Source organism: Paroedura picta, chromosome 2 (genome assembly GCF_049243985.1).
Source record: "Paroedura picta isolate Pp20150507F chromosome 2, Ppicta_v3.0, whole genome shotgun sequence".
Classification (NCBI taxonomy): domain Eukaryota; kingdom Metazoa; phylum Chordata; class Lepidosauria; order Squamata; family Gekkonidae; genus Paroedura; species Paroedura picta.
In genome coordinates this window covers 72041107-72063814 of record NC_135370.1, presented here as the reverse complement: position 1 = coordinate 72063814, position 22708 = coordinate 72041107, and the positions used below count along the sequence as shown (strand labels likewise).

The 22708-nt window shown below is 43.6% G+C and overlaps 2 protein-coding genes across 3 annotated transcripts in view; one reads left to right on the top strand and one right to left on the bottom strand.

The window, feature by feature from the left end:
- ARPC2 (actin related protein 2/3 complex subunit 2) overlaps nucleotides 1-1530 on the bottom strand; it is a 29902-nt gene extending 28372 nt beyond the window's left edge. Inside the window, exon 1 of the mRNA XM_077320662.1 lies at nucleotides 1287-1530. Coding sequence (XP_077176777.1) covers nucleotides 1287-1360 — 74 coding nt within the window. The 5' untranslated portion in view covers nucleotides 1361-1530. The remainder of the gene's footprint in view (nucleotides 1-1286) is intronic.
- Nucleotides 1531-1564: 34 nt separating this feature from the next.
- Nucleotides 1565-22708, top strand: part of LOC143829547 (C-X-C chemokine receptor type 1-like) — a 36787-nt gene continuing 15643 nt past the window's right edge. Inside the window, exons 1-2 of one of the 2 annotated variants that reach the window (XM_077320653.1) lie at nucleotides 1565-1771; nucleotides 2501-2618. The gene's annotated coding sequence lies outside the window, so the exon portion shown is untranslated. Of the gene's footprint in view, nucleotides 1803-2500; nucleotides 2619-22708 lie in introns of both variants that reach the window. The other variant, XM_077320655.1, reaches the window with a different exon arrangement.

Here is a 22708-nt window from a genome sequence, read left to right as displayed (position 1 = left end):
GGAGCACAACGTACGATGCGTTTTCAAACCATTTAGTGTACTATTATAATTTCTGTTAAATTTGAGCAACCCTTTTCATTCCAAAAATAAGCCCTACCACATCATAATCAATGAAACAGATATGACATACCTTGGGGGAGGGGGAGGTTTCCTTAAGGAACTAAAGAAACTGACACAATCAAAAATCCAAGCTTTTATAATATTACCGATGGAGAGGAGAGAATGTAATCCAGTGTCCTGGGGGCAGCCTAACGAGCTATTTACTGGGATTCTTACAGAGAATGCTGATATAGAAGAACCTTGATGCAATTGTGCAAGATAGTTCTTAAAGCAAGGACGACTTAATAGAGAGTGGTTATACCTTACCTTCTACTAAGAAACTGAACTGATGACAGCATTAGAACAAAGTTTCAGGCCAGTGGCACCTTTAAGGCCAAAAAAGTTTAATTTGGGGACACAGACTACTGTCAGTGTGAAGTAGCTTTAAGGGGACTTCAAGTCAGCCTACATGAACTCTTGCAAGGAATAAGATGACTATCACATACAGCAACCAAGAGCTGGGATACACCCACACTCTCCATTAGGTTCATTGCCACTCACTATGCTCATTTAGAATGTCACCAACCCCCTGTCTACCATTTTTGCAAACTAAATGCTTGGCTCACTTCTCTCACACAAACAGTGAAGAACCTTTAGCTTCCAACTGCTCTGAAAAATTCATACGGTAAAACAAGGGTGGATAAAAACTGCCAGTGGAAAACTCTACTCCTTTACAAGTTCTTTCTTCTCCAGGATGCACTCATATGTGGCTTCAGCATCCTGGGAATTATTACACAGCGACTCTACAGTAATCTTGATGGAAACGCTTGCTTATGAGTGTCCCTCAGACTCAAGCCGTGCCTCAACACGCTTTTTTTGCAGCAACCTCTAGCCAGAGCGAGCGATCCTAGCAGCAAGACACCCTGCTGCAGCATGCAGAGGCACTGACAGGTCTGAGAGGGCAACTGACACAAAATCGCCGCTCCCCTTGCCTCTAAGGGGACAGGTCCTCAAGCGACGCCCGCCGGGGTGAGGCGAAGAGGAAGTGGCTGTTCTCCACCCACACCTGGAAAATGGAGGCCGATCCTCCAGCGCGGCCCTGTCACGGGGCACGTTCCCACAAGGCGAGTAGTGGTCGGAGAGGCCCGGACTCCCCGCTCCCCGCGAAGGCGGAAGGCAGCGCGTGGGGTCCGCAGGGCCGGGGCCCCTCCACTCCCTCCCGCCGCCGCTGCCACTCCCCCTCTCACCCGGCGGCCGCGCCCTCGAACTTGAGCGCGAGCGTATCCTCGATGATGCGGTTGTTGACCTCCAGCAGGATCATGGCGACGGCTCCGGGCGGGACGAGGTGAGGAGGGGTACGGAAGCCGGGCGGGGAGAGGAGAAGGAGGGGCGGGGAGGGGAAAAAGAAACAACCTAGCCGAGAAGCGCGCCGCACCGGGGACCCGCCCGACTCCAGCCGCTTCCGCCGCACGGGCCCCACCCACCTCCGCCGAGCCGGCACTCTGCGTCACTTCCGGCATCGGGAGGCGGAGAGAAAGCGCGCGACCGTCGCACATGCGCGCCTCATGGGCTACCCACGGTCTCGCGCAAGAGCACGCCCGGGCTGGTTGACGTAGCAACTCGGCCTGGGTCTTCAGGCGCGCGCGCACGTTCGTTGGAAAGCCAGGTTTTCCGCGACGTCCACTGGTGGCTCGCTAGGCGGCCCAGCAGCTCCGCATGTGCGGCCAAGAGGGTCAGATTTTCCTTGCAGCTATCGCGAGCATGTACGCCTGAGCTTGATATTCCGCCGCCGTGTCCCACCCAGTGGCGTTCATGGCTGGGCTGGGCTCTCCAATAGTAGGATCCAGGGATAGGCTAGACATTTCCCACTAAAAACTACCGAAGGGGAGGATATCATATGGATAGAAAGAAGTTAGATACAACAATCTACCGAAGTTAAAAAATAAAAAGGGGAGGGGATTCAGTTTTAGCCTCCCTGCATTGTAAGTTTTGGACTTTTAATGAGTGTTTTATTGGTGTGCGTATGAGGATCTTCCATTGTAACATGATTTGTTTCACTCCTTGGCTCTACCATCTCATTCTAGGTGTAGACCAGATTACAACTACACTCACCCAATGACATTTTCTGTTCCAGCATGCCCGGCTGTTAGATCAAATGGTTTTAAGAGGGAAGCTGTGTTGGTCTGCCACATAACTAGAGTCCAGTGGCACCTTATAGGCCAACAAAATTAATGGGGTGTGAGCTTTCATGAATCAAAGCTCTCTTTGTCAGAGACAAATAGAAATGCCAGAGTGCTTCTATCTCTTTCCACCTTCAGGCTGGAATGTAAGGACTCCTGAGAGCTCACTTCTGCTTGTATCTGATGAAAAGAGCTTTGATTCTCGAAACCTCAAAAATCTTGTTAATCTATAAAGTGCCACTAGACTTGAATCTAAAGTACAATATTTGTTTTCTCTACAGGTCATTACAAATACCTGCATCATCGTTTTATTAATTAGTCCATCTTGGATACTCCAGCAATGGGAAACAGCAGTGCAAAAATGAAAAGATTCACGAGCTGGTGGGATAATGTAGCCGTGTGAGATCATTTTTCTTGCCTGTTTTAAAATAATGGAGTCCACACTTCCACAACAATACACAAGCACAGATATGCCTCAAAAGACTTTTTGAAAAGTTGGTGAAATGTGCAAATACTTTCTGTAACTGGAGAGCAGCTGCTAATCATTGCCTTCTATTGAATTTATTTTTATCAATCAATCTGAGGGACCGCTTGTGCCCTTATGCACCCTCCAGGGCTCTTGGCTCTGCAGGTACCAATCAGTTAGAGGTCTGTGGCCCTAGAGAAATATGCTGGCAGGGGCTCATGGGAATTGTATTCCATGGACATCTGTATTCCATGGACATCTGAAGGACCACAGATTAACTACCCCTGCATTGGGAGACAGACTGAGCCTTCCCTAGCATGCATCTAAGCAGTATAGAGTTGCAAGCAACAGAGTTGACTGGGTGCGACACTCCAGGAGGTAGCCAGAGACCGCAGACTGATCAGAGTGTGTGTTGGGTAGAACAGCACTGGCCATGCCTAGCTGTCTCCTTGTTAAATCATTGCCTGCAGGAAAGCAAGAGAGACATATGGAGTGAGGGCAAGCAGGCAAGAATGCCATGTTGAGTTCAGCCAGCTCTGAAGCACCCTGGCAGGCTCCACAATTCCAGCCCTATGGGGAGAAACTTTGCTGCAATTCCATTAGTAATGTATCCTTAAAGTCTGCAGGGCAGGGAGTGCTGATACAGAGTCCTATTACCAGCATTACCTAATTGCACTACCTATGAATTGAAATAACAAATAATGAGTTGCAGGGTGTCCTTGCTGGCGGTTTTGTAGGGCTTAGAAGGGACTAATTTGGTGCTGGGGAGGAGTTTTTTGTTTCCAAGAGTGCCTGTGGGCTTGTACTGTGTTTTTAATGGTATGACTTTTTGCCACTGATGGGGCATTCCCACTTTGAAAAGACTTTGGTAACTGACTAAGTCCAGTCACACTCCCAGCCAATCCAGTTCCACAACAGCCCATTGACAGACAACTGCTGCAAAGGTGGCTCAGAACCGTGGGGTGGTGCTGGGGTATTGCGCCAGTGTAACTCTGCCATACACTGGCATATCTCAGAGATATGCGAGCATATCAGCTATTTGCTTACCATAGAACCATGCCCCTTCCTGATTGCACTGTAAATGTATTAGTCTTTCAAATAGTTCGACATGCTGTTATTTTACTTTTGAGCATTATCTCTCCAGTTTGGCAGTGATTCGGAACCAACTTGTAGTACTAGCTTACTGATGCTGTTATTTTACTACTATTAAAATACAATTTTGCTTGTGGAAGGCATCTGAATGGTGTACTTGCCATATTTGAAAAACTTGCTTGTACCAGATTTACTTATCCTGCCGCAATCAAGTTTAATGCAGAGTGATTTGAGTCTGAGCCCATTGTTTCCAGTTAAAGTGGAATAATTGCATAAGATTGCCCTAGTAGAAGGGGGGGGCAGTGGTGGTGCAGAATTGAATTATTCCATTACCATCAAACACATCGGCCTGAATAAGTAAACAGGTGGAGGTTCCTTTCCTTTGTGTTCTTTTAGCTCTGTTTCTCTCTCAAGCAGAGCATTTTTTGTTATTGCCACATTAGTTGAAGCCTCACTGTGCTCAGACACTTGACTGATTTAACTTACAAATATTTGCATAGAAGAGGATAAGAGCTGAGGGTTAGGGTGGGGCAGATGTGAGATTTAGATATGAATTTGAATTGCTGGGTCAACCAATACAGTGAAGTCACGTCCTCAAAGCAGGAATCAGCAGGGGCTAAACATCTTCATATCCATATATCTTTTTGTATTCTATTTACCGTATATACTCGCATATAAGCCGAGTTTTTCAGCACAGTTTTTAGCACTTAAAAGACCTCCTCGGCTTATATGCGGGTAATTGATTAACAGCCCGCCCTCAGCCAGCCAATCGCAGCATTGCCTTTGCAACCAAAGCTCTTTGCAAGTGATCTAATTGCCCCTCAGTTAACCTTTGCCTTCTACAGAGGTCTTAAAAACTAAGCTCTTTGCAAGTGAGTTAATTGCTCCAAGCTAACAATCGCCTTCTGCAAATATTTTGAAAGCTTACTCTGGCAGCTTGTAGGACATCAATGGTTTGACTGAAGGATTCTGATATTTTTTTCTCCTTCTTTTCCTAATCACTTCTTTCAAACTATTCTTTGGGTTTCTGTGGGTGGGGTGGAGTGGGTTTTGGGGGTGCTTTGGGATTTACTCTTTCTTCTAGTGTTTCTTCTTTTATCTGAGGGGCAGCATTGTTTGCCTTTTCTTCTTGGGGTTGTGTTTCTTTTAAAAGTTGATTTTTACAGTTCTTTCTTTCAGTGTTTTGTTCTGGGGGATACTGTAGCCCCCTGTTTGGTAGCTGTTGTAGTTGTTGTAGTAGGTCGCCAACTTTGGGTACTATTGTTCTGCTCTGGTTTCCTGACCTGGGGGGGGGCACTGTTTGGTTCTCCTGCCAGAGCTATTCTCACAGAGCAGTTCTGTCAGTGCTCTCTCAGGGTGTCTGGCATCAAGAGAGGAAGGGAAGGCAATTGTAAGCCGCTTTGAGACTCCTTTGGTTAGTGAAAAGCGGGGTACAAAAACCAGCAGCTATTCATCCTCTTGACATTTCTGTATTTGTTGGAGGGGGGAGGCTGGATGGGAAAGCCTGTGATGATTGAGCATGGATTAAGCACTTAGGCCATCCTGTAAATTTACCAGTAGTCTGCTGCCTTTCCCACCCTTGGCTTATATGCGAGTCAGTAAGTTTGCTCAGATTTTGTGGTAAAATTAAGTGCCTCGGCTTATATGCAAGTATATACGGTATATTCTGCTTTCGAGTTGGTTATGTTCAAAATAGAAAACCTCAAATAATCATCATCATAATCATACAAGGACCTGGCATGAAATGCCAGTAGCAAAGAGGGTAGGTGAATTCACCATATTGCCACTGCTCTTATGTTTTGTAGTGCTTGCCTTGAATGGGGCTTGAGTGTTTAATGAATGCGTTCTAGACACTGTAATCTTTAAAGCACACACACACATGCACACTTCAAGGAACTCATCTCTAGTGCATGTTTCTAATAAGCACATGGAAAAGTTGATCTCTTAGGCTAGAGACTGAAAGGAGACAACTGTGGCTTCAGTCATGACATGTTAGACCATGTTGCTTATTATAAATAACAGGGAGAGTGTCACCGAATTTCTTGTGGTGGCTCAATTTTATCTGATAGTCAAAACAAAGTTGACATATGAAATAGCAAGTTAAAATACACAGGTATTATACTTCTTTTGACAAGGTGTCATAAAAGTAGGTATAAAGATATGAATGTAGCATGCTTATTCTTACTCCTCTTCAGATTTACAACTCCGCCCTAATGAATTTAGCTTCTGTTACCGGATCTTAACTTCCTGGTCATTATTATATTGGAACAAGTTCTGTAAAGCTGGAGCCAGAAAGCTGTCATCATCTTCAGTGTATCAAATCTTTGTGTTTAGCCACTCTACCATGCAAAGATCTGGCTTGAGAACAATGTTTTAAAACTATACTTTCAGCAATTTCCTATTTTCATTTGGCAACAGGAGGTGGTGATTTCACCTGCATGGGAAAATGAGTGTAGGTTAATTATTACTGCTAAACGCTTGTGCTAGGAAAATTATACAGCATATGGAGACATTGTTTCCCACCACATTAGTGCCTTCCACCTTTGCAGTTCATTTAATGACAAAGATCCCTAGAAATAACGCAGAGATTCTCCCACTCAAACTAATAGCCATGCTGTGATCTCTGAACTGGTGCAGATGGCTCAACTCCAGGCGGTTTTAAAGGACATTGATTATCTGGACCCGTTTCAATCTGGCTTCCAGCTTGAGTTTACTGTGAAATTGCTTTAGTCATGCAGACTGATGATAGTTAGGACAGGAGAGCACACCCCTTGGCAGCTTTCAGTACTGTCAGTGATATGATATCCTTTATTGTCTGCTGGAGGAAATTAGAGATGCCACGGTTTTGTGATTCCATCCTTCTTTGACAGATTGCTTCCAGAAGATGATGCTGGGGAACCATTGCTCTTCTCCATGGCACTTATACTAAGGAGTTTTTCAATGGCTTATTTTGTCCCCTTGCTTTTAAACATGTACCTGAAACTTCTGGGAGAGTTTGGCAATGGATTACATTACTCCATCCATCAGGTTACAAAAATGTGGATCAGTGTGCTGTGTGAACTCCAGCTTCACTCCATCCGTTACGACCAAATGCCTGTAGCGATGGAAATAATTATTTAATCAGCTATACACCGTGATACACCTCAGGGACCACCACCAGAACCACCACTTATTGACTTGCCAGAAAATATATTCATCAGCAGTGATCCAACTATCAGTGATCTAAAAAACACAATAAAATCACTGAAGAATGAAACGGCATTTGGAGCAGACCAAGTTACTGCTGAAATGATTAAAGCTTGGGGAGACATTCTGCTACAGCAGCTCCAAACCCTCTTAACGCTCATATGGCATTCAGAATGTTTTCCGTCAACTCGTAAGAAGGCCATCACAGTGCCAATCCTGAAGAAAGGTGACAACTGAGAATGTAAGAATTACCGTGGCGTAAGCCTCTTGTCAGTTATTAGCAAAGTGTTCATGAAGATCATATAATCAAGGCAACGGGAACATTGTGAACAGACTAGTAGAGAAGAGCAAGCAAGATTTAGGCCACATTGGGGCTGTATTGATCAAATGTTCACCATCTGTCTAGCAGAGGAAAGAATTAGGTGCAGAAAAAGAATGGTCATTGTCTTTATTAACTTCAGATCCACTTTTGACTGTGTCCACTGGCCTTCTCTATGGAAGGTACAAGAAAGTGAAAATGTGCCCCCCCCCAATAATCACACTCCTCCAAACAGCATATGATGGTTCAACAAGCCAAGTGCAATTTTGAAATGAGCTACTAGAGGAATTCACCATCCAGACTGGAGTGTACCAAGGTGATGTGGCCTCTCCCCTAATTTTTAACTTTGAAGTTCATGCCATTATGAGAAAAGTATTCAAGAATATATGTGGAGTTCAATATGGCCAAAACAACTTCCTTACAGATCTAATGCCAATGATAGTGCCATATTTGCTGATACAGATGCAGAGGCTACTAACACCCTCTAGGATATTGACTGCAATGCCCAGTCTTACAGCATAAAAATAAAGGTGGACAAAACCAAAGTCATAACCACAGATGGATCACTGACAAATGTATACCTCAATAGAGCCCAAATTGAGTAAGTCAAAGAATTTATATACTTAGGCTCATTGGTGCAAGAAGAGAAAGTGTCATCTATCACTGAAGCCCACAATAGGATTGGCCAAGCAACATCAGCATTTGGCACACTCAAATCATGCCTCTGGAAGAAGATAAACATCTCTCTCAAGACCAAAGTTAGTCTCTTCTGGACACTAACCCTGCCAATCCTCCTATATGGATCAGAAACATGGACTTTACTAAAACCTGAGACCTTCCAAATGGAATGCCTGTCGCAGATTCTGGGTGTCTTTGTGATCATAATCAAAATGAGACATTTTGGACAAAATGTGATGACCAGTCATGAATTAAAGAACAAATCCAAAAGCGCAGACTACAATGGTTTGGCCACGTCTGCAGAATGAACATCAGCAGACTGCCTCATAAACTCCTCTGTCAAGACCAACCAACTGAATGGAAGATCCAGCGACTGGCACCAAGGAAAACATGGCTTAAACAGATCGAGAAACCAGCGATTGACGATCCATAGGGCCAAAACTACTGCCACCAATCGCCAAGACTGGAAACATATTATAAACAAGGCAAAAAATCCAGTGGCACCTACAGCAGCTGATTGGCTGAGAGGACAACCTGCTTGACCAATTGCCAGCTAAAGGATAAAAAGAAGATGGCCTTTCATGTATGCATAAATAAACAAAAGAGAATGCAGGTCATTTTGGAATTGATGAAACTGAAGTAAACTGATCAAATAGTAAAATAACCATGGGATTGTTTCAACATGTCTCCCCAGGTTCTTTTTTGAGGGAGTGATGATTGTTGACAAGCAGCCTTCTGATCTCCAGGTGGCAATAAAATTAGTAACGGAGGGCACTTTTGTCTATCATGTTGCTTTGGCAGCTAGTGTGGGGTGTTGCTTATGCAGTGTAAATACATATAGTCATGAAGTAGTGTGATCATAAATTTGCCCTATTAATCTTCCAACCTTGAAAAGTTTCCTGGTATCTGATCTCATACTTCTATTAGATGCTGCCTATTTTTTAAATAAAAAAACTGGACAAACAAATTACCAAGTTATGTATGGAACAGAGAGCAACAAGGAAATTCAGGCAGAGCAGAGCTTCGTTGGGAAACTATTTCCATATCAAAGTAGGCAATTGTGTGTGGCTCAATTTGCCTGCCACAGAAAGGACAGAAATATATTCATCCGCTTGCTAATCTGTATATTGCTGCTTGGCAGACCAAATTTCCCAATAAAAAGTATATCCTACTAGCTACATGAGCAGGCAGTGTGATGCAGCGGTAAAAAAGGCAAATGCCATTTTGGGCTGTATCAACAGAGGCATCACATCAAAATCACAAGATGTCATAGTCCCATTGTATACGGCACTGGTCAGACCACACCTGGAGTACTGTGTGCAGTTCTGGAGGCCTCACTTCAAGAAGGACGTAGATAAAATTGAAAGGGTACAGAGGAGAGCGACGAAGATGATCTGGGGCCAAGGGACCAAGCCCTATGAAGATAGGTTGAGGGAGTTGGGAATGTTCAGCCTGGAGAAAAGGAGGTTGAGAGGGGACATGATAGCCCTCTTTAAGTATTTGAAAGGTTGTCACTTGGAGGAGGGCAGGATGCTATTCCCATTGTCTGCAGAGGAGAGGACACATAGTAATGGGTTTAAACTACAAGTACAACGATATAGGCTATATATCAGGAAAAACTTTTTCACAGTCAGAGTAGTTCAGCAGTGGAATAGGCTGCCTAAGGAGGTGGTGAGCTCCCCCTCACTGGCAGTCTTCAAGCAAAGGTTGGATACACACTTTTCTTGGATGCTTTAGGATGCTTAGAGCTAATCCTGCGTAGAGCAGGGGGTTGGACTAGATGGCCTGTATGGCCCCTTCCAACTCTAGGATTCTATGATTCTATGATTCTATGATTCTACTTAGAGCCTCTTGTGGCGCAGAGTGGTAAGGCAGCCGTCTGAAAGCTTTGCCCATGAGGCTGGGAGTTCAATCCCAGCAGCCGGCTCAAGGTTGACTCAGCCTTCCATCCTTCCGAGGTCGGTAAAATGAGTACCCAGCTTGCTGGGGGGTAAACGGTAATGACTGGGGAAGGCACTGGCAAACCACCCCGTATTGAGTCTGCCATGAAAACGCTAGAGGGCGTCACCTCAAGGGTCAGACATGACCCGGTGCTTGCACAGGGGATACCTTTACTTTACCTTTACTAGCTACTTATTCCCTCGTAGCATAGAAATGTCTGGGGTAAAGTATCTATACTAGGAAGGTGCAAAGGAGTATTGTAAAGGAAGAGAGAGGTAACATTTGGGGGCTCTTTTTGAATTGGTAAAGCCATTTCTGGAGGCAGCAACTGGGAGAGGAGGAATCTAGCCTACTGTTTTCCCGTCCTAAAACATGTCACAAGAAGACTTTCTCCCACAGGATTACAAACTTGTAGTTGCAAGGATCACTTCTCTTCTTTCACCTAAATTCCCATCCTGCTAAGGTGAGGGTTCTCTGCAGCTTTGGATATTCCCTGGTGCATCCGCATAACTCATGGCTGACCCAGTTTTGGAGGGCAGCAAGGAATTATGGTTTTCTGAACCCTTGCTATTTCTCTCCAAGGATTTTCCTGTTTTATAAAGTCATCAATATCTTCTGAGTATTAGTATGTATGTGCTGCCAAGGAGTTGTGTAGTCCATTATGAAGAATTCTGTATTTTAAAAAAGGTGACAGTGTTTCACTACCGTGCTGAAGAAAGGACATGGCAGTTCTTCAGCTCTAGTAAGCTACAGATAAGGAACCATGGTGCAGGGACCAACCTGCTCAGGTGAAAGATTGTTTTACCTGCATAGACACTGCCTGCCTGAGTAGCAAGGAACCCTGTGCATCATAAAATTCAGGCTTATCCTCATGACCATTAGATATGTGGTCACCACTTGACATGGCTTCAGTGTTAGTTTCCTGCCAAGAGTGTGAATTTTTTAGCATCTAAATAGAACCAGCATCCTAAGGATGCTGTTGCCAGAAGGATGCCAGATATGATCCAAAGGCATGTGGTATAGCACCCTTGCGGTTCTGAGATCAGTTAGTGTCTAGATGTGAAACTTACGTGCTTTGCTTTGAATTCCAAGGTGAAATAAAAGCAGGATAGAATTGCAGCTAAAACGAATGGACAGCTTTCGGATCTGCAATATGCAAATGAACAGAACTCAACAAATCATAACTCCTGATTTCCAGTCTGACTTCCACTTTCCAAAGCCAGAGTGACATGAACTCAGCAATATGGCAGCACGAATATGGCCATCTAGAGTGCACACTTTGCTGTTGTGGTCAAACATATTGGCCAAGACAATGCAGGATTTAATTTAAAGAACCCAGGTTAGAGGACATTATTGCTAATTGTGCTCCCTTTCTGCAGTAACCAGTTCAAGATGCTACCACACTGGGCTAGGGGAAGGGATGTGTATGAGCATCCATCCTGACAGGAAACTGCAGGCCTCAGTTTACCCGTATCCTCATTTTTAATAGGTAAATTGGGAAGCCAGCATGATGTAGTGGTTAAGAGCACCAGACTCTAACCTGGAGAACTGGGTTTGATTCCCCACTCCTCCACATGTAGCCAGCTGGGTGACCTTGAGCCAATCACAGTTATCTTAGAACTCTTCTTACAGACAGTTCTATCAGAGCTCTCTCAGACTCTCCTACCTCACAAGGTGTCTGTTGTGTGGAGAAGAAGGGAAAGGAGTTTGTAAGCTGCCACTTCTTTTGTACACATACATTTGGAGTCTTCATGGTAATTCATATAATTTGCACTGTGACACTCAACACTTCACAGGGCAGGAACCTGTGAGCCACAGAACTGACCATGACTAGTTTAGACCTCTGGGGAACTTGGGTTGACTTTTTTTCTGGTAGAACAAATTCATGGGAATGGAATGCAAAGTGGTCACACCTTTATTTGTTTAGCTTCTTTCATGGGCTGCTTTTTTGTTTTCAGTCATAAGGAGGGGCTGGCCTGGTTCCCATCTGATACCATTCACCAGGGAGTTTAAAAGCTCTCTTTGCATTAATGGCTCTGATTTAGCTTCCTTGTGCCTTGCAGTAGTGCTCATAAAGTTTAGACTTAACAAATGGGATTTGGGGAGATTTAGTTCATAGTCTTAGATGGAAAAGCAATGTGCATGAATCTGGTACGTGCAGTGGCTTTGAAAGGGTAATACAGTTGGCATATCAGATAGATTTATATTCCTCTAATTAAAGTCAGTGTTTCTGAGAACAGAATCTTTATTGTCCATCTTAATGGGATTTTGTGCATTTCTTACATTCCAGATAGGAAGATTGTTATTTTGTAACCAGAAATATAAATTAAAGTAACTCACCTAAAATAAATATTAAAGAAAACCGGCGGGGGAGCAAGTCAAGATGGAGTTTTTCAATGGAAATCGATATATAGATCCTGTTTAAAATAAACAGGAGTCTTGAGCCTTAAAGACTAACACGCTTTTAAATGTAGAATAAGGTTCATAATTATGATTGTGTTTTTCCCCAATCCCACAAACTCCAGTGAAGTCTCTTAGAACAGGCTTTCTCAACTTGAGTTTCATGAAACCCTGGGGTTTCTTGATGGCCTTGGAAGGGTTTACTGAATGGGTGGAATTTAATTAATTTTCAATATATTTTAAAAATTTATTAAACGTTTATTGGGTGATATGGCCATATAAGTTCAAACGTAAATGGACTTTGAGGAATGGTAGAGGACAGGAAGGCCTGGAGGATCATTGTCCATGGGGTCACAATGGGTCGGACACAACTTCGCACCTAACAACAACAATAGCAATGGCCATATATGGTCATGTCAACCCCCCTCCCTTCCCAAAATGGCCAGTGATGGGCCTGGAAGGGAAGGGATCCTGGCCGGGCATGTACACAGCTAAGTTTTCCAACCATATTCTGTGTGATTGCATCACTTCTGGGGTTTCTTGAAGCCTGAAGAATGTTCAAGGGTTTCTCAACAGTAAAAAAGTTGAGAAAGGCTGCCTTAAAACCTGGCAGTGGGAGAGAGATAGTGAAAACTTAGAAATGAAGTCAGACACAACTTGAATTCTCAAATGTTTTCAACAATATTGGAATATATACCCAATAACTTTGAGATCTTGCATTGTGCATAAATGAATATCTTTGCGATCAGAACAATCACGTTACTTTTACTATTCACTGTGTTCCTTAATAGCATCATCATTATTAATAATACATCATTACAATGCTAATGGTGCATAATTCAAGACTAATATTCAATAATTTTGCTGATTTCCAGGAGAAAAACAACAAATGGAAAAAATGGCCACTTCTTGCCTGCTTGGAGCAGTCAGACTGGGAAACTTTCGGTGACAGTTCTTGGCCCTTTTAGCAAAGGGATGAAGAAAAGCAAATGAGAACAAACCTAATAGAAATATAGGAAGGAGGATTACCAACTCTTGCCTTGGAAATTTCCTGGTGATTTGAGGGCAATGCCTGGGGAGGAGAGAGAGCGCAGCAGAGATGTGATGTCATCCTAAACTCTATGGCGAGTCTGCCCTCCAAAGATGCCATTTCCCATAGGGGGTGAGCACTATCCCAATGAAGACCAATCATGGGGCTTAAATATCCTCCTCTTCCTCTTGCTGCTGCTTGCTGAGTGGAAGAGGAGCCAGCCTCTCTGAAAGGCCCTGCTGCTGGTAAATTGCTCCACTCTCAGTCTCTTCCCACCCTCCATCTCCTCCAGGCAAGTGAGGGAAGCCAGCTGCTTCCTTTGCCTCCTGTGTTGATCTCAGGTATCAGCTCTCAGCTGGAAAGAAGCACAGACAAGCTGACAGGAAGACAGAGAGAATCAGTATTTCAAAAACAGAATGCAATGAATGTCTTAACTTAGTCCAGTGAATCAAGGGTTTGTTCAGGCAGTCCAAAGTCATCAGCAGAAGATGCATGTCACAGGCAGTTGCAAAGTTATGTCCATAACCCAGGCCTCCCATCTTGCCCTTTGGGAGATGGGGGTTGTTAAGGAAGCAGTCCTCCCCCCATTAATTAAAAATTAATTCCCACTCATTTGGGAAACCCCTCCAGAGCCATCAAGAAACCCCTGATTTTCACGACATCTGGTTGAGAAAGCCTGATCTAAACATTTCACCACACTGGATCTCAAGATCGAACAGGGAACATGTGTGTGTGAGAGAGAGAGAACCCAAGAAGGTCACAGTGCAGCTGTATGTTCCAGCACCCATTGTATTCCTGGGTGCAACAGGCTTTGCCTCTAGTTTTCAATTATATCACGGTTTAGTCTCCCACTTATTTATAGAATGCTTAACCAATTTCTGATTAATTTTTGAGCCATCTGATGAAGTGAACTCTAGTTTGTAGATATTTATTGTTGAATATAAATTCTTCTCTCTAACATACATAAACATATTATATTCTCTATAACATCATGGACGCAGCAAGTAGGCCTTGTTATGAGTAGGTCAGGGTGACCTGTCTTTTCTTGTTGTACCTGGGGACACTTCCTGACTAGCTTGTGCTTGTTTGAGTAGTAAACAAGTCAATGAATTTGACATCCAGAAGGGCAACAAATAATTGATACCAGAGAGTATGAGGGAAAATGTACCTGCAAAGTGAAGGAACTGGTGTTTCTGGCATTATCACCACAACCTCTAGCTGCCTTCTCTGACACTGGAACAGTTCCATGTCAGCCATCTTGTATCAGAGCCCAGGGCCCTAGCCCTCTAAGATCCTTCCACACCTAGCAGGAATGGCAGAGGCATCAGCCTTACACAGATTCAGCTTGAAGGTGATACAGTGTCAGGGTAGTACCCTATGCTCCAATCACTGAGCCAGACCATTGCCCTAGCTGACTTAGTCCTATGCACAATTCTGGTCCCATTAGGATCCTGCCAGCCTAGTGAAGTCAAGCAGTTGCCTTCAGAACAGCTTAGGATGTGGCAGAAAACTTTTAATCAACCAGTTTGCAAGTTTACTAACTTTGCACTCTAAACTGTGCCAAGTACTATTCTGCAGAGTAGGTTCCAGCAGGCAAAGAAGCCTGTGGCCCAGAATAGTTATGGAGATCAAACTTCCAACATTCCAAATAATAAGAAATGTATTAAAAAGGAAATACCAATACACATACTCCGCACAGCAATGGATCAAGCAAGGTTAAAAAGTAAAAAAATATACACAAATTCCTCTGTTCCTCCTCTATACATCTCCTACCTATTATTCTAGGGAAAGCTATTTACTCTTACATTTACGGCATTCTATTATCCATCCATTTCCTTGAGTTCTTGTCTAGTCTGGCTGCCCTTTATTAGCTCTGTGTGATAACAGCTGCCATCAAGAGGTGAGAGCTCCTTCCTGCAATGGACTCAGCCAAACTGGACCCTTGTGTCAAGAGAACCTATTTCCTCTGTTTGCCCACTTCTCTTTTACTCCCATGATGGGATAGAATCTATAATCTGTCATCCTTACATCTGTCATCCCCTTGCTGTCACATTTCTGCCGGTGTATGAGAGGGCCTATGCAGGTTAGAAGCGTTTAAATAACCAGATGGTAAGTACTGAGCACTTCAGATAACTACCAATGGGCTGGGGAATGTCTGAGGAATTTTCCCATGACTGATATCAGAATAATAATATTGGGAGAACTACATGTTAAAATTGGCTTAAAATGCATCAGCACCCTGGGAGAGCCACTCTCACCTTGTCACTTCCTGTTAGGACTGTAAATTGCAAGGTGAGGACTGGAGTACTCCCATATCCTGCCCTCCCCAGGTTCCACCCTCAACTCTCCAGGAATTTCCAAACCTGGAGTTGGCAACTCTAGATATATATGGTAGTCCTGGAAAACATCCTGTCTTCCTTAATATTGTTGACAAACTGGTGATTCAGCAATTAAAAAAAATGGCACCTTAAAGACTGTCCTGTGTTTTATTGTATAGGTTTTAAATTGTAATTTTGAAACTATGCCGACTTGAACCATGAGGAAAGGCAGACAATAAATATTTTTACTAAATTGGATAACTAGTAATTTAAAATCCACTACAAGACTTTTTTTGTGTGTTGCTGGATATGTAACTGTTAGATATATGAGAAAATATGAGAAGAAAAAACCGCTGCCAATTCCTTTGAAGGTATTCAGTGACCTCATCTATTCATTTTGGGATACAATGGACATATGATAAGATAATAATAGTGAACCAATGAATTCTACGTTGGTTAATTTATTGTAGCAAAACCAACAAAATGTCTTGTGCAGCTTAAGAGACAAACATATTTATTAACCTTTAAGGCCATACGCGGCTTGGGTCCTACTTACCTGCGGGGCCATTTGGTTGCTTATGCCCCCCCCAGGGCTCTCCGCTCTGCGGGTATGAATCTACTGACTGTCCTGGGCTCCTGGGACGTTCGCCTGGCCTCGACCAGGGCCAGGGCCTTTTCGGTCCTGGCCCCAACCTGGTGGAATGAGCTCCCGGAGGAGCTAAAGGCCCTGTCGGAATTACCATCTTTCCGCAGGGCCTGTAAGACAGAGCTCTTCCGCCAGGCATATGGTTGAGGCCAGGGCAGAGCCAAGATCCATCCAAGATCCCTAATCCATCGGCCAGTCTTTCCTCTCTCTCTTACAGGATTAATGCCCGACCTCTCTCTGAACAAGCGGGGAAAGTGGGGAAAGTTATAGAATAGAATGCCATCTTTTATTGTAACAATGGGGTATTTATGGGATTTTATGTGAACCGCCGTGAGACCTTTTGGCGAATGGCGGTATATAAATCCAATTATAAATAAATATAAATAAATAAATATTTATTTATACACATTTCACAACCCAGGACCTACTTCATCACATCCATGAAAAATAATCTTCCATTGACACTTACACATACCATGTACAAAGTTTTTTAAATGTTTATAAACCAATGGACCAATGGTCAAGAGATGCAAGAGACCATCAGCTCCCTGAGAGAACATCTGCTTTGCAACAGGTCCTGGATTTAATCTCTATCATTTCCGATTACCATACAGGAGGTGAGTACTCATGTCCCCTGCTGGTGTCTGACTGGTGACATACACAACCCCCCCCCCACACACACACACAATTGCAGTAATCAGAAATCATACCCCCCCTGTGTTAATTTTGTACTCAAAGAAAAGCAATTTTTGTAGTGGGAATGATTAAAAGCAATATGGTGGCAGCTTCTTTTTGGCCTTGCTGAATGTCATTTAGTATGTTCCACTCCAGGTGAAAAATGGGTGTATTCTATTTGATGGTACAGAATATTACTATTTCCCATCTCAATCTATTGTATTTTATTGGATGTTTTAATATCAACTGAGGTTCTTTTTGATCCCTGGGAAAACACAGGTTTGTGGTCCTGCTTGTCCTCCAAACACTCCCAAAAGGCAGGAGACGCCCCAGAGCTAACAGGAGGGGCCGGAACAATATTTGTTCTCTTTTTTGTGTATGTGTGCTTTTAAACAGTCATAGAAAGACAAATCAACTTTGATGGGAACAGAGACCTCCACGTATCAGACGTTTATCTGTAAACTAAAGGAGCCTTTACTAACTTCTCTCTTTCTACCTCCCCACAATAGAGCAATGAACTTTGTGATAGAAGAGCTCAGAATCCTTGAGTTGTGAATAACAAAATGATGTTGCATTATTTTTTTTGGGGGGGGGGCGCAACTTTTCCTGTCACATGCTGCAAGGACAAGAAAACAGTCCCTGAAAAAGTTTAGAAATCCCAAAGCAATTTGAGGCTATTTGTTCCCTGCCATTTTGAAGCTGGCCAGCATTGTTTTATCATTTTTTGGCTCCCAGCTATATATGTCTGCTTCATCCCTCTCTGAAAAATGTAAGTACATCTGGTTTCTCAGCTGCACTGCTTGTGGCTTTGTTGTTGTTATGTGCGAAGTCGTGTCCGACCCATCGCGACCCCATGGACAATGATCCTCCAGGCCTTCCTGTCCTCTACTATTCCCCAGAGTCCATTTAAGTTTGCACCTACTGCTTCAGTGACTCCATCCAGCCACCTCATTCTCTGTCGTCCCCTTCTTCTTTTGCCCTCAATCGCTCCCAGCATTAGGCTCTTCTCCAGGGAGTCCTTCCTTCTCATGAGGTGGCCAAAGTATTTGAGTTTCATCTTCAGGATCTGGCCTTCTAAAGAGCAGTCAGGGCTGATCTCCTCTAGGACTGACCGGTTTGTTCGCCTTGCAGTCCAAGGGACTCGCAAGAGTCTTCTCCAGCACCGGAGTTCAAAAGCCTCAATTCTTTGATGCTCGGCCTTCCTTATGGTCCAACTCTCGCAGCCACACATTGCAACTGGGAAGACCATAGCCTTGACTAAACGCACTTTTGTTGGCAGGGTGATGTCTCTGCTTTTTAGGATGCTGTCTAGATTTGCCATAGCTTTCCTCCCCAGGAGCAAGCGTCTTTTAATTTCTTTGCTGCAGTCCCCATCTGCAGTGATCTTGGAGCCCAGGAAAATAAAATCTGTCACTATCTCCATTTCTTCCCCATCTATTTGGAAGGAATTGAGAGGGCCGGATGCCATGATCTTTGTTTTCTTGATGTTGAGTTTCAAGCCAACTTTTGCACTCTCCTCCTTCACCCGCATCAACAGGCTCTTTAGTTCCTCTTCACTTTCTGCCATTAGAGTGGTATCATCTGCATATCTGAGGTTGTTGATATTTCTCCCAGCAATCTTGATCCCAATTTGTGACTCCTCTAATCCCGCATTTCTCATGATGTGCTCTGCATACAAGTTAAATAGGCAAGGTGACAGTATACAGCCTTGCCGAACTCCTTTCTCAATTTTGAACCAGTCAGTGATTCCATGTTCAGTTCTCACTGTTGCTTCTTGACCTGCATATAAATTTCTCAAGAGACAAATAAGATGCTCTGGTATTCCCATCTCTTTAAGAACTTGCCACAATTTGTTGTGCTCCACACAATCAAAGGCTTTAGCATAGTCAATGAAGCAGAAGTAGACGTTCTTCTGGTACTCCCTAGCTTTCTCCATGATCCAGCGTATGTTGGCAATTTGATCTCTAGTTCCTCTGCCTCTTCGAAATCCTGCCTGTACTTCTGGAAGTTCTCGGTCCACATATTGCTGGAGCCTAGCTTGTAGGATTTTGAGCATAACCTTGCTAGCATGAGAAATTAGTGCAATGGTGCGGTAGTTTGAACATTCTTTGGCATTGTCCTTCTTTGGGATTGGAATGTAAACTGACCTTTTCCAATCCTGTGGCCATTGTTGAGTTTTCCAAATTTGCTGGCATATTGAGTGTAGCACTTTTACTGCATCGTCCTTTAAGATTTTGAATAGTTCAACTGGAATGCTGTCACCACCACTAGCTTTATTGTTGCTCAGACTTCCTAAGGCCCATTTGACTTCACATTCCAGGATGTCTGGCTCCAGGTCAGTAACTACCCCACTGTGGTCATCAGGGATGTTAAGCTCACTCTTGTATAGTTGTTCTGTATAATTTTGCCACCTTTGTTTAATCTCTTCTGCTTCTGTGAGGTCCCTACCATTTTGGTCCCTTATCATACCCAACTTTGCATGAAACGTTCTCTTCATATCTCCAATTTTCTTGAAAAGATCTCTGGTCCTCCCCATTCTATTGTTTTCTTCTATTTGTTTGCACTGTTCATTTAAGAAGGCATTCTTATCTCTTCTAGCTTTTCTCTGGAATTCTGCATTCAGTTGGGTGTATCTTTCTCTTTCTCCCTTGCCTTTCACTTCCCTTCTCTCCTTAGCTATTTGTAAAGCTTCCTCAGACAGCCATTTTGATTTCTTGCATTTCTTTTTCTTTGGGATGGTTTTAATTGCTACCTCTTGTACAATGTTGCGAACCTCCGTCCATAGTTCTTCAGGCACTCTGTCTATCAGATCTAATTCCTTAAATCTATTTGTCACCTCTACTGTGTATTCGTCGGGGATATGATTTAGTTCATACCTGAGTGGCCTAGTGCTTTTCCCTACTTTCTTCAATTTAAGCCTAAATTTTGCAACAAGAAGCTCATGATCTGAACCACAATCAGCTTCTGGTCTTGTTTTTATTGACTGGATAGAACTTTTCCATCTTTGGCTGCAGAGCACATAGTCAATCTGATTTCTGTGTTGACCGTCTGGTGATGTCCATGTGTAGAGTCTTCTCTTGGGTTGTTGGAAAAGAGTGTTTGCTATGACCATTGTATTCTCTTGACAAAATTCTACCAGCCTGTGTCCTGCTTCATTTTGTACTCCAAGGCCAAACCTGCCTGTTATCCCAGTTATCTTTTGGTTTCCTACTTTAGCATTCCAATCCCCCATGATGATAAGCACATCATTTTTTGGCGTTGCTTCTAGAAGGTGTTGTAGGGCTTCATAGAACTGATCAACTTCATCCTCTTCAGCAGCAGTGGTTGGGGCATAGACCTGGATCACTGTGATGTTGAATGGTTTGCCTTGGATTCGAACTGAGATCATTCTGTCATTTTGGGGATTGTATCCCAAGACTGCTTTTCCTACTCTCTTATTGATTATGAAGGCTACTCCATTTCTTCTGCGAGATTCTTGTCCACAGTAGTATACCTGATGGTCATCTGAATTAAATTCACCCATTCCTGTCCATTTTAGTTCACTGATTCCTAAAATGTCGATGTTCAGTCTTGTCATTTCTTGTTTGACGACGTCCAGCTTACCTTGATTCATGGATCTGACGTTCCAGGTTCCTATGGAATAAAAATTTTTACAGCATCGGACTGTCTTTTCGCCACCAGTTACTTCCACAACTGAGCGTCCTTTCGGCTTTGGCCCAGTCGCTTCATTCATTCTGGCGCTACTCGTACTAGCCGTCTGCTCATCCCCAGTAGCATATTGGACACCTTCCGACCTGAGGGGCTCATCTTCCGGCGTCATATCGTTATGCCTATTGGAACTGTCCATAGAGTTTTCATGGCAAAGATACTGGAGTGGTTTGCCATTTCCTTCTCCAGTGGATCACCTTTTGTCAGAGCTCTCGGCTATGACCTGTCCGTCTTGGGTGGCCCTGCACGGTATAGCTCATAGCTTCACTGAACTACGCAAGCCCCCTTGCCACAATAAGGCAGTGATCCTTGAAGGGGGGCTTGTGGCTTTATCATTATATTTTTGCACATTCGTCATCACAACATTATACACTTCCCACACAGTTTCCACTAGGAAATGAGCAAGCCTTCTTCCAGATTTGGCTGTGTTTCTAGAGGTCCCTTAATTCTGCCCTGTGGCTGTGCCCACAGGGCAGTCCTCTCACAATCCTCCATGAGAAGCTGAACCTGGGATATCAGAGACATCAGATGTCCTGAGATAATTGAAAAGGAGGGACATACATTTAACACGCTGGAACTCTGCTGCTCCTCTACCTCCCTCTAGTGTTATCAAAGGGCTACAACATGAGCAAAAGTATTCCCATCAAGCTGCCTTCCGGCAAGAAGAAATCTAAAAGGTTAAAGTACACCCTGTTGTTGAATTTCCCTACTGGGAAAAATTGCCTTTGTTGAACTTCTGCTTGCCGGGCATCTACAAAAAATTAAGGAACCTTCTTGAAAAAAGTCAACACCTGAAACGGCTAGTAGTCTTGCATATGAGTGAAAAAAAAACAGTTTATGGCCTTGGATAAATCCAAGGGAATGTCACTATCTTTTAACCTCAATTCCATCATCCCTTATTTAACCTAAACGAGCCTTTCTCAACTTTATTACCATTGAGAAACCAGAAATGGGGTGATTGTGCAGAGTATGGTTGGGAAGAATAGCTGTGTGTACACCATCCCTCCCCTCCTCCCCCCTCCCACTTACCTTACCTCCCGCTTATCTGCCGCTGTCTCAGCCTCCGCAGGTTGTGCAGTGGCTGCCTAGGCTCCCGGGGCCAGTGCAGCTGGTGCGAAGGCCTGGGTGGGGCAGGGCAGTGGCTGTCTCAGCCCCCATATATGAGGTGACCAGATTGTCCCACTTTTGGAGGGACATCTGGGGGTACCTGGCGAATTGTACTTATGTTGAAATTAAAAATATATATATTACAATACTATTTTTGCATTCTATGCGTTCTATTAAACTTTTTGTTGCTCCATAGAGACCAAATTTTCAATCAATTTTTTAAAAAATTGACTCCCACCCATTTAGGAAACCATTCCAGTGCCTTTAAGAACCCCCACTACAAAAGCCTGACCTAAGCTATTCAAGCTTCTTACATAGAGAGGCATACCTGATCTGTGATACCAGGTTGACTCTTTTTGTTCAGCATCTTTTCCCTAGTGCTTCTGTAATTTTCTGAATAACATGAGGGAAATTATTTACTTCCTTTCCATCTGAAGAAGTGACCTCTGACTCACAAAAGCTCATGTTGGAATCAATGTTGCCTTTAAATATCAAAAAATCCAACTGGAAAATTTTTAATTCAAGGAGACGCCAGCTTTGTTATGGGACGTTTCTACTCGCCAGATTATTTGTTAAGAACTCAGCCCTGAATCCCCCTGAATCCCTGCCCCTTGGGTAGGCTAGCAGTGCACAGACCTGTGGTCCCCTGAACACAAGGAACCATACCCTTCAAAAAAAAAGTTACACAAAGGTTTATTGAATGACCAAAGAAAAAAAAGAATATCATTAGGCTGTATGGTCTCCATAATCTGGTAGCCTAAAAAAAAAGCTAACTATTCTAATCCTGGTACCTGATATTAGCTGGCACAGTCTTCAAGTTTCAGAGTCCAAGGCAGAGGCTTGATGTGAAAACATCTTACGTGTCACCAGGTAAAAGAAATGTAATGGAAGTACCCACCCCACCCTGTCCCCACATGGCACTC